The sequence below is a fragment of the Megalobrama amblycephala genome, linkage group LG16, assembly GCF_018812025.1.
Source record: "Megalobrama amblycephala isolate DHTTF-2021 linkage group LG16, ASM1881202v1, whole genome shotgun sequence".
NCBI classification, from domain to species: Eukaryota; Metazoa; Chordata; class Actinopteri; order Cypriniformes; family Xenocyprididae; genus Megalobrama; species Megalobrama amblycephala.
Genome location: NC_063059.1, coordinates 4,021,219 through 4,034,018, shown reverse-complemented (window position 1 = coordinate 4,034,018; position 12,800 = coordinate 4,021,219). Strand labels below are relative to the sequence as shown.

Below are 12,800 nucleotides of genomic sequence, written 5' to 3'. Positions count from 1 at the left end.
TTATATCTGATGTTTATAAACCCAACCAAACGCAGGGTTCAGAGTTTTAAAATCAAATAAAATCAGATTCTTTTACATAATTAAACAGGCACACATTTAACTGCAAAAATGTACTACAATGTATTAAATCCATACATTCAAACCAGAGGTCAACCAATATTTTGTGATAATGCATTAAAAAAAAAAAAAAAAAAAAAGATTATAAAGAGATTATAATTGTAGCATATTAGTAAAATCTATAGACTGAATATAATGTTCATAGTCCTTTTCATGAGGCAGCCCAGTGAAAAGCCACAGGAGTGTGTTGAATTAAATGCCAGATATAGTTTACCGTGTCAGCAAAATACCAATAATAGCCACAAAAAAAAAAAAAAAAAAAAAAAAAAAATCAAAAATCTCAAAAAAGATTTTATGCAGGACTTTTAATTATAAGAAAAGTCAGAAATACAATGGGACTCTTATTTTGAAATGTCTATGGTTTACTACTACTACTAGCTGCTCATTCAAAAAGATGAGAGAAAATACAATTTCAAACATAAACAACATTAAAATATAAAAACATAGTAATCACTCATGAGTCTTAAAAAGAAGATCATAACCAATTGCTTAGTACAAACGCATGGCATTTATTGACCGTGAACTGCCACGAAACAGCAGCCTCCAGAACACACAGCAATGCCACATTTTGACGTTCGGAGCTCAATTTAATTAAATCATCGCCTTTTGAAGTTTAAAGGTGCCATCGAATGGAAAATTGAATTTACCTTGGCACAGTTGAATAACGAGTTCAGTACATGAAAATGACATACAGTGAGTCTCAAACTCCATTTCTTCCTTATGTAAATCTCATTTGTTTGAAAGACCTCCGAAGAACAGGCGAATCTCAACATAACACCGACTGTTACGTAACAGTCGGGATCATTAATATGTACGCCCCCAATATTTGCATATGCCAGCTCATGTTCAAGGCATTAGACAAGGGCAGCCAGTATTAACGTCTGGATCTGTGCACAGCTGAATCATCAGACTAGGTAAGCAAGCAAGAACAATAGCGAAAAATGGCAGATGGAGCAATAATAACTGACATGATCCATGATATCATGATATTTTTAGTGATATTTGTAAATTGTCTTTCGTTAGCATGTTGCTAATGCACTGTTAAATGTGGTTAAAGTTACCATCGTTTCTTACTGTATTCACGGAGACAAGACTGTCGTTATTTTCATTTTTTAAACACTTGCAGTCTGTATAATTCATAAACAACTTCATTCTTTATAAATCTCTCCAACAGTGTGTAATGTTAGCTTTAGCCACAGAGCACTATCAAACTCATTCAGAATCAAATGTAAACCAAATAAATACTATACTTCCATGATCCGACGCATGCATGCCGCATGAATGATGAACACTTTGTAAAGATCCATTTGAGGGTTATATTAGCTGTGTGAACTTTGTTTATGCACTGTATTATAGTCAAGAGCTCGGGGGGGCAGGGAGAGCGAGATTTAAAGGGGCCGCAGCCTGAATCGGTGGATAGTTAATGATGCCCCAAAATAGGCACTTAAAAAAAAATTAATAAAAAAAAAAAAAAAAAAAAAAAAAAATCTATGGGATATTTTGAGCTGAAACTTCTAGGGATGTGCACAAATAGTCAAATATTCGTTCTGTAATTAATATTCGAAAAATAAAATACTATTTGAATTTTACTATGTTGCTTTCCTGGCTGTAAATGCAGTGAATCCATGATAAATCCTGAGCACTAAAACTCGCAGTTATAACTAAGTGCACCGGGTGGCGCTGTGGAGCGTGTTTAACAAGTTTATTTAATTTGATCGTCAGATAATGTTGTCGTCTGCCTCGAGCAGTTTGGAATTACTTAGATCAGTGGTTCCCAAACTTTTTAGCTTGGAGTACCCCCTGAAGGGATTACCATCCTTCTGCGTACCCCCTCTCTTCCACTTAGACTGCAGTCACACCTTTGCCATTAAGGGACAATAATTTGCCCCCTAAATTGATTTGCCAGTGCATTTTTTTACCTTTATGAATAACTTTATAAAATAAATAACGTTTTAAATAAAAAATGTTCAATAGAGAAATATGCAATGATGGTAAAACTAAGTAAAACTTTTAAATATTAAACTAAAACCGCCAGTAGGTGGCAGCAAGTCACTGTTTTTATGAGTGAATCATCGAGTCATTCATTCAGTAACGAATGGCTGTGAATGAATCATTGAATCATTGACTCTCACGATTCGTTCAAAGCCGCAGAATTGTTCACGAAACACAGGCGTGTGTTGTAGTTCTGCTGTGGTTTTCGTCAGAACTATTATTTCACTGCAAAATAGAGTAAATACTGACAGTACTGTGTTTAAAATGTAGGCTACAATTTTATTTTTTTTGACCTGTTGTATAATAATGTCACGTTTGCAGTCATGTGGATATTTGGGAACAATTGCATTCTTGCTCGTTATCATCATTAAATACAAGAACTCACACAAGGTATGTTTTTGTATCGGAGAAAGTTTGAGTCTTAAATCGAAATTAATCCATTATCTGTGTCTGTATTTGTTCATGCGAGTAAGTGCTAAATCTCCACTTTTACAAAGGTGCATTGTCGAGAACGGCAGTAATTTAGCGCGATTTAAGGCAGCAGACTGCGCACAATCAATCATATGCATGCTGCTTGTGGATACAGTCATTTTTGACTGCAAATGATGAGGTAATCTGATTAAATGTACTGGATTTACGACATTTTGGCAATTAGAAATACATGCTAGATTTTAATATTATTTTAAGGTAGAATTAAATGAACTACTCAGCATTTTGTTCGCGTACCCCCCTATTGTCACCTCACGTACCCCCAGGGGTACGTGTACCCCAGTTTGGGAACCACTGACTTAGATGAAAATGATATTACAAAATGGAATTACTTTTGATCAAATGAATTAACGAAACTGAGTTATCATAATATCACCACCATATTGAGAAAGCACATGAAATCTAAACACCAGAGAGGAAAGACAGCTGTCCATCACTGCATTCACGACAGGTAAGCGCAGCTGTAAGTTATCCCCAAGTGAGCCGAGATGATAACTTATCTGATAGCAAAATGATTTTGAGACATATGTTTCCTTTAAGTTTCATAGAGGGAGATATATTTACGAACATAAAACAAAGTGCTGCTGTTAGAAACTTAGCTTAGCACACAGTTATGTATTATTGTTAACTTTGTGTCTCTGCAACATCTGTCAGCACGGCTCGTTTTCTCACCCGAGCATGTGGATATTATTGTTTTTCTCAACGTGAACATGTGAAAAAACACGATAACCATATACTGACTCGAGTGTATTATGTACGTTTTGTATAGCTGGTGCTGTCTGCTTTATTAGTATTTTTCCCGCTCGCGCTGCTTGATCTTAAATGCTTTTGTTCTTAATATTTTCTGTTTACACATATTGTTTAATGCTTTGAACTAAAAGAAAACCTTAAGATATAATTTAAGCTTGTTGTGCATATTGCCTAATCGTAAGCTTGTTCAGAAATGGTTACAAAATCTTGATGAATATAAAACAATAACATCTTTCTCGTTTAACTTCATTTAAATAAACGAATATTCGAATATTCGTTTTTTACGAGCCCAAATATAATACAATATTTTGGAAAAATGCCCATCCCTAGAAACTTCACAGACACATTCAGGGGACACCTTAGACTTATATTACATCTTGTGAAAGAACGTTTTAGGGCACCTTTAATAATCATTAACTGTATGATTATTCCTGTTTTTCCACACCCAAATTTAAAACCTCTTAAAATAATTAAGACTTTTGTTATAACATTTAGGATATTTGAGACTACATGTGGGTTAATATCTAAAGGTGAATGTACGCCCCTTTTCTTTATTACTGTATGAAACATTTTCTTGAAAAATCAATAATAAAAAAAAAAAAAAAAAAAAAAAAAAAAACACATTTAAAAGACTTACCTGTCACCAGATACAGTGATCAGATGCCTGCAGTCCTGGCTGAACTTCATACCTGTAACAATTTCTGTAAGAGAATAAAAGTTCACAATAAAACACACAAAAAAATATAAAGAATAAAAAATGTATAATATACATACATGCATACATACAGGGATGCAAGGACATTGTGTGGGGCAGGGGCATGCTCCACACGGCTATTTGATATTTGCTTTACATGCTCATTTGTAGTTACTTTAAGGGTTTTTTTTTATTACCTTATATGTTCAAAACTATTTTTTTTTTCACAAAAAAAAAAAAAAAAAAAGTTGCAAGATTTTACCAAAATCAAAAATGAACACACTTGGTCAGAATCTCTTCTTATAATAGATGAAGTGCTATGCAGGCTATTAAGATAATATTGGCCGATTAGATGTCAATACTGAGCTGAACTGCAAACTGTTTGCTCGCGCTCTCTCTCTCTCTCTCTCTCTCTCTCTCTCTCTCTCTCTCTCTCTTCACTCTTCCCACGTCTCAGACCTCACATTCATAAAATATTACCCTTTATAGACATAAAAACACTCAGTGGATCTATGCAAATCCCATAGGTGACCTATTTTGATCTCAAAAAAGTGAGTGTTCACTGAAAAGTGAGGAGTTTGCATCTATGATATATATAAATATATAAAATAAAGGGTGTATTGGTACACAAACATGGTCACATAAAAAAGTGTTTTTTTTTTATTAAACAGTGGTTTAGTGAACAAATTGTCTCTTTAAATAAATTCAATTATAATTAACATTTTCTTAAGAATAAAAAATATATATATTTCAGCTAATGCTGTAAACTACATACAGTAAGCCTTTACTTACACATTAATATAATCTTAAAGATTACAATTAATAACAGAGCCTAAACTATTACATTCAGTTGCCATTTATTTTTAGATATAATAAAAAAAAACAAAGTAAATTGCACTTAAGGCAGGTTTTGCATTAACTTCTAAATCTAATAAAGTTATATTTCAGTTATTTTTCTCTACTCCAATTCATTTTTGAAATATAATCAATTACACAGTTACTGTCATAACTTGTTTTCATGACAAATTTATTTAAACGTAATAAATAATTAAGACATTACTAACAGGTAAAGTAAATATTAGGGTTGTTCCGATTCCGATACTAGTATCGGAAATACCACCGATACCACAAAAAATTCTGGCATCGGTATCGGCGAGTATTTAAACTCATGTACCGATCCGATACCATTTTCTTAAACAATACCTAGTTGTGCCCACTATCTTTGCTTAACGCAGCAAATCGGAAATCAATTCTTCTTCCCGGCTCAGAATGCAAACACAGGAAGTTGTGCTGTGTTGCCACAAGCAACCACTGTTTAGAGCAGCGGAGAAGTGAAAACGCGCTAGCAGTATGTCTGCTGTTTGGCAGTATTTCAGACCAGTAAAACGGCGACATGTCTCATATGCAATGCTGCAATTTCGAGTGGCACAAGTATTGGCAACTTTAACACAAATAACTTAATAAAGCATTTGAAGACGCGTCACCCCGCGCAACACGATGGTTACATAAAGGCTAATGCTGCGTTCACACCAGACGCGAACGAAGCGATAAGCGCGAGTGATTTACATGTTAAGTCAATGCAAATACGCGAATTGACTTCCTGCGGCGCGATTCGCGTGAATGACGCGGTGCGAATTGAGTGATTCGGGCGTTTGACGCGCTTAAGATGGAGAAGGATGAGGCGTGCCAGCTTCATTCAAACAAAGAGAAAAGTTTTCAAAAGACAAATAAAGATAACCGACAAAATTGTCGGGTTTATTGTTATGGACTGCTGTCAGTCGTCGAAAACGTGAGATTTTTATTTAACAAAATTGTTTCTGGACTTCAAGTTTTAAAGAGATTATTTTCTTATATAGCCTAATTATATTCCTAGATTTATTTGTTGCACTGTTTTTGTAGTTATATTGTAAAACTAATATACCTTTTTCAGTTTACAGTGTTAGATTTGTGGCTGCATTTGAAGTTCTTTTTCACTTAAAATAAATAAATGATATAACTGACAAATGTATGTCAGATAATAAAAATACTCTAGTTCACTGTATGTTTTTCTTCTTGTTTTATTAAGGGATAAGTCTGAAGCACACCATAAATAATTCTATCAATTCATACAGGGCTAGTAGTGTATATATATATATATACAGATACACACCCAGGTATTGGATCGGTACTTGGTATCGGCCGATACCCTGAGCTCAGGTATCGGAATCGGTATCGGGAATGGAAAAGGGGTATCGGAACATCTCTAGTAAATATAATGAATATATAAGCTAATATAGTGCATATATTTAGTGAAATACTCCCTCTAGAGTTCATTTCTCTAGTGAACTAACATGCTGTGGACACTAAATGACTTTCCTGAGGTAAATGTAATGCTACGCAAGATATTATTCTCAAGCCGTTTTATTGATGTTTTTCCGGGGTTCAAACACCGGTTGAGAGATTACACCTAAACATATCCATGCATCTTCGGTGCTTTTTCCTGTTGTGGCAGTTAGCAAACAGCGTTGCATTAACACACACCACCTTTTAGAGTGCGGATTGCCTGTGACTGACTGTATTCATCGTCTGACTGTATGCACTGAACCATAACTGTTCAAATTAAATCACAGATTAAGAAAAATAAACGTACCCGAATGTCCAAATAAGGTGGCCACACATTCGCCTGACTCATAGTCAAAGATACAGATATTTTTGTCCGAACAACTGGTGGCTAGAAACATCCCAGAGGGATCCAACTGGACCTGAGAGCAGAAAAACAATCTCATTGCCAAAAATTAAGGATTTTGACTGCAGGCATCATTTACTCTGCTAGTCAGTTTCACCACACATACCTTGAGCAGTGTCCCATCATCATTCAGGGAGCCCTTGAAACACTTTTTCATCTTGCCACTCCTCACATTGTACACTCTGAAAATGCAAGAGAGCCTTTAAGCAGCATTCTTGCATACAACTCTATGAAGATTTGATAAATGTATTATTGTACCGAGCGCAGAACAAACAAACAGATGATCTCATCTGATCCTTTCAAATCAGAAGTTTACAGTACAAGCACTAGTAACATCTCACACAAAGCCCTACCTAATGTTGCGGTCCTGACACGCAATGGCCGTGTGTGTGCGTGTGGCGTCCAGGTCCATGTCATACAGTGTGGTCTTCTCCACTATGTGATGTGATCGTGAGAAGATCAAGCCCTCCGACGTCTTTAAGAAGAGAGACACAACAACAGTTAGAAAGTACATTTAAAAAAAAAATGAAATTAAAGCGGATTAATCAAGAGCAAAGCCAAGAAATCTATTTGCATGTTCATTTTTTCTGGATTAATTAAATTTTTTTCCTGTTTACAATTTTTCTAGATTCCATTTGTTTGTTTTTATTAGACAAAAAACATGTCTAACTAATTGAAATCATGAAACGTATACAATTTAACATCAATTTATTAAAAGATTAGCAAAAATTACATTTTTAGGGCCCTATGATGCATTTTATTTTCTTAAATTCTGTATTTTCCATTTTTATTTTCATGGATTTCGTTTTAATGGTTTAATTACATTTTAAAAATCAAAAAGAACGTCTAACCAATTGAAGTCATAAAACATTAACAATTTAATAATATTTTTACAATAAGCCAAAAGAAATGATTTAATTTTTCAAATAGTCTGCATTGTCCATTTTAATTTCTGGTTTTATAACTTAAAACAAATGCATTATAAAAAACTGTGGTAATCAAATGACTAATTAAAAGAATAATTTAATTGTTCAATGCAATTTTAACAATTCCTTTTATTTTCATAAGTGCTGCACAACAGAAGTTCATTGTTAAAATTAAAACATCGAAGAAAAACTGAATTTGAGTAAAACTGCTTAATTTTATATATAAAAAACAAATATGCAAACAAATATATTCTATATTCATTTTTATATTTTATAAACAAAGCATTTTTCTACAACAAATACAATTTTGGGGAGAGAAAAGTTAAATGTTTACATTTAATTATTTCTTTATATTATCCTACCATGCTTATTTAGAATTAAAAAAAAAAATTTATTTTTAAAAAAAATCTAAATATACATGCAGTATTAATTTAAATCATTAAGCTTTTTTTCCCCTTGCCCTTTTTGATTTGATTGTATCAGAGGGTTAACATTATAATTAATAAAAAAAATATATATATATATATAAAAAACTAGAAATGTGGAGCTTATGGCATATGGCATCTCCAAAAGCATGATAATGTTTTGAATTATCTGCTCCAGGGCTGCCTATTTGTCCGAGGGAAACCTCTATGCTGTCTATGTAGCAGATCTAATAATATTCCTCTATAACAATAGGAGCTTTCACACCAGAGGAACCTTTTCACAGTTACTAGAGCTAATGGTGGAAGTACCCTATTTTTGGCATGTTCACACCGCAGGAACTGGGAACAATTATAGTTAGAAAAAACCTTTTGGGGAACTAAATTAGCTCCTACTTCAGAGTAGGGTCTAAATCAGCACAACAGGAACTACCAGTGACGTAAGTGTAAGTTGATTCATTGGCCAATGCATGCAAAACACTGGCTTTAAAAAGCTGGGTAAAAAAAGTTTATAGCTAATTATATCCACAAACAGCGACAGATGGACCGATGCCGAAGTCCAGGCACTTCTCAACCCATTGTTTAACAGTTCTATCTAATAACATATAAAAAAGGACTGTTAAATAGATCATAAACTAAATCGTTCACAGCGCTGTCCTGCACAACAACCAGAGCGGCATGACGCAAGTCTTATGTCAACTGGCGATGCAAATGCAACCAGGAAAATTGTCCTAAAGGAACATTACGTTCTCTGGGGACTGCCGTGTCGGCTAGTTCCCATTACTACCCGGCGCAAAAGTCCTTATTATAGGAGGAACACAGAAAACAGTATTTGAAAGGTAACCACTTCATCCTCACCTTCTCAGCAGATCGAAAATAGATGCTCTTGTCAGCTCCACAGCTGACCATACACAACTCTGAACTCAGATCTACAAAAACACACGCATGTTATGCATGAAAGACAAGATATGTCCGAACAATCGAAAGATTAAGTGGAAAACAACAAATCTCTTATCGACTGTTAACTGACCTGTGAATTTGATGGCAGTGATGGAGGCCGAGTGATCGTAAACCGTCTGCACTAGGTTGCATTTGTTCTCCATGTCAAAGATGTGAATGAGCCGATCACGACTTGCAGTAGCCAAAAGATGCAAACCTGACAGGAAAAACACACTCATCTACACTGGGGATAACAACAATTTGTAGTTTTTCACAGCATGCCTAACACGAATACACATTTCTCCTCAAACTTAAAGAGTAACTTCACTGATTTTCAACCCAATTTGTATTGTTACAATGTCAATAGTATATGTAAAAGAACAATGTTTACTCATTCTGGGCCGAGAAGTAAAAAAACAAACATTTTATCATATTTTTTTAAACACCATTACGGTACGTGATGGCGTTTTTCTTCAGGTGGAACTGACAGAAGAGGAGTCTCAGTTTTTCGTGCGCATCCTTGAAAGATGCGCAGAAAGTGAAGTATATCCGGGGCTTTAGCCACTGCCAACAACACACTGGATCCTTCACTGGAAACCGGAAGTAACTCACTCATGCTAAACATTTACTCTGAATTCTTGCACCTGGGAGCAACACAAGTTGACACCATAACTGAAAGTTTGCTAAGAAGTATTTCCTACTAAAGCAAGGCGGTATCTGATTCTGGTAAGCGTATCCATATCAGAATGGTGGGAGTGGCCTTGGACGGCAACATGCCCAGTGCATTATGGGTGTTTTCCTTCCTATTTAGCAAAAGGGAAGACGACAGCCTTTCTCCTCTGTTTTCTCTAGTCAGGTCAACTTTCTACTGCATAGGCAGCCAAGTACAAAATACGTATTTGAAACAAAGAAAGGCTCACTTACCGGTCTCATTAGGAGAGAAGGCTAGGCACAAGACCTCCGAATCATGAGCCTCGATTTTCTGCAGCTCGTCCATAAACTGCAAGCCGAAGATTCTGAAGAAGAGGCCGTTGATTCAGCATATAGGTTCATTTATGATTTAGTTCTCTGCACACTCTTCATTCTCCTCACCTCAGGTTTCCACTGCGGTCTCCGGCAGCCAAATGCTGGCCATCTGGGCTGATTCCCAGCACCCTGATCCCAGATTTACCATCCTGGCTTCCTCCCTCAACTTTCTCAGCCTCAGCTTTGAGGTACTGCGTGTCATCGTCCACATATACTATCCTTACGATGTCCTGAAACACATTCACATACACCAAATCGGTGAACACGAGAAGAATTGGCAAATGATTCGGTCATCAATTACTCACCCTCATGTCATTCCAAAGTTCCCATAAGACTTTTATTCATCTTCGAAACTTATTTAGATATTTTTAACCCTTAAATGCATGACTGTTTCGCCAATCATTCTTACATATTCGGGTCTTTATCGACCCGGATCTATATCTAACACAGAAGGATCTCTACCTCTGTCGCAATACTCTAATATCAGAGGAGTTTTATATTAACAAATACGGAAGAATAAAATAAATCATATTTTGTTCCCTTTTGGAGCTTGAAAGGTCTCAGTTTGAGCAGATGTTTTATGCCATCATCACTGTCCTCGTCAGAGCTCATTTCCCAGTAAATTCAGCAAATAATAGGCTAGTTTTATGTTTGAGGTCACGAATATGAGCCCATTCGCGATCTCATATTCTCAAATCTATATAATTTTCAACATCTTCAAAATCAATATTTTGATCACTAACCGCTTCACCAGATCCATCCAGTAAGAGTTAGTCATATTTGATTGCGTTCAGTATTTGCTATGCAGTAAATCGCTGAGCCATTTCATGTTTTTCTTGTTTCGTTTTCTGTCTGAATGAGTCGTCACTTCAGCATTGTGTATCAGACATTGCCACCTTGTGGAATAAAGGTGAATTGCAAATCTAAAATTCAATTATTGTTGTGAAGAAAAAAAAAAATATGTACACTGATACACACCTCGGGTCGTTAGCGACCCTATACATTTTTTTACAAAAAATGAATACAAAAATAGGCACTCTTTCATAATTTTATGATTTTTTTCTTGTTATATTCTTTATAATGAACTGATTGAGGAATACCAAGAAGGTTGATGTCTAACTTTAAAAAATGAACAAGGAGGAGGGTAGTGAAAGACATGATCACTTTATATGATGAACAGTTTTAATTTAGGCTTTTATTCATATCCACCTTTTTTCCTGAACTCGGAGGTCTCGCCCGACTCATAGCGGAATTATCTTTTACATTTCCAGTCTCGGGTGTTTCTAGTCAAAGTAGCTTATTTTTCGAGCTGGTAATGTAATGTTAAATCTATGATTTTTATTTATTTATTTATTTTTTACACATATGGCTTTATAGTGCCATCACTTTACAGTGTCGCAAGGACCATCTTTTGTCAGTGCCACACCCATCATAGTTTGTAGTGCCTAGATGACACGAAGCTGCCTGAAGTCACGCTTTAGGGGTTTACATCTAGCTGTATTAGTTTCGACACAAGAATATCAACTTAAATTGCATCAAAGGCAGATGAAAAGTCCAAGAATATAGTTCTTACATAGTTGTTTTGTCTAGATGTTTAGAGACAATATGTACTAAGGTGTATGAGGGGGATTAAAACTATGCTCAACACCTGCAATACCACTCCGAAATTCAGGCAATCATTAAACATTCTATTACAAAGATATTTGTGAAACTAATTTCCATGACTTTTCCAGGTTTTTCATGACTGTACAAACCCCAAATAAAGAAATAAATAAAAATAGCAAAATATGTGTTCTCTGTTGTTCAGACAAAGTATGAAAATATTTTCGAATACTGTCATGTCCTGGCCCAATGCAGTCTAGCAGTAGTCCATACCTGGCTGTAAAGGTTGTGGCGAAGGCCGAGTCCTGAGCCGTGAGTCTGCGGGGACTCACTTTTCCACAGGCGGATGGTGTTATCAGATGAACATGTGAGGAAAGAGCCAGGCGACAGACATCCTGATGAATCTGCAAGCTCAGGGTAGGTCTGCAGAGGATATTAACGCATTAATAAATTGGCCTTGCGTATCGTTCATCTGATAATCTCAATATGAACTGATCTGTCACTAACGCACCTCCACACTCCACACACATCCGCTGTGATACAGAGCCGAATAGACCTTCCCAACATTTCGAATGTCCCGCACGTCCCACACGTACACACTGTGGTCATTATACACACACGTCAAGTGCCTGGTCACAGGGTCAAAGGTTAAAGCCAGGGTATCTGGATACTGTGCTTCTGGGTTTGCACCGAACAAATGCCTATGAAAAGGGAAGTAATCAAAGAAAAAAAAAAAAAAATGTAATGTTTGATAATTAACGTTTGATTTTAACATGTTTATATAAAAATAAAAAATAAATAAAAAGTTTAAACAATTATATATGAGATCATACAAACCACAACAACAGTGGTAATGTAATTTTTGCAAAATAAATCCTCACACCAGTATCAGTGAAACACCATTATAACTTTTGTTAATATTCTGAATTTGATTTATATATTAATTCTAGTTAAAGTTTTAGAAAATTTGTTGTGTTTAGACATTTATTTAAAAAAGCAAATAAAATGACTTTTTTATTATTATTAAGATTTAGTTTTGGTTATTTTAGCACTAGCTGAAATAAAATAAGTTTTTTATATTTTAAGTTAATGTTTATTTCAATTAATGCAAAGTAAAT

The 12,800-nt window shown here is 35.2% G+C and overlaps 1 protein-coding gene across 6 annotated transcripts in view; it reads right to left on the bottom strand.

Moving 5' to 3' along the window:
* Positions 1 to 12,800, bottom strand: part of wdr62 (WD repeat domain 62) — a 57,375-nt gene that overhangs the window by 26,492 nt on the left and 18,083 nt on the right. For all 6 annotated transcript variants that reach the window (XM_048159889.1, XM_048159892.1, XM_048159890.1 and 3 more), the window contains exons 9-18: positions 12,194 to 12,383; positions 11,956 to 12,105; positions 10,147 to 10,310; positions 9,979 to 10,070; positions 9,146 to 9,271; positions 8,974 to 9,044; positions 7,121 to 7,242; positions 6,874 to 6,949; positions 6,672 to 6,783; positions 3,986 to 4,049 (exon numbers count right to left, since the gene is read on the bottom strand). In XM_048159889.1, the coding sequence (XP_048015846.1) occupies positions 3,986 to 4,049; positions 6,672 to 6,783; positions 6,874 to 6,949; positions 7,121 to 7,242; positions 8,974 to 9,044; positions 9,146 to 9,271; positions 9,979 to 10,070; positions 10,147 to 10,310; positions 11,956 to 12,105; positions 12,194 to 12,383 (1,167 nt within the window). The remainder of the gene's footprint in view (positions 1 to 3,985; positions 4,050 to 6,671; positions 6,784 to 6,873; positions 6,950 to 7,120; positions 7,243 to 8,973; positions 9,045 to 9,145; positions 9,272 to 9,978; positions 10,071 to 10,146; positions 10,311 to 11,955; positions 12,106 to 12,193; positions 12,384 to 12,800) is intronic.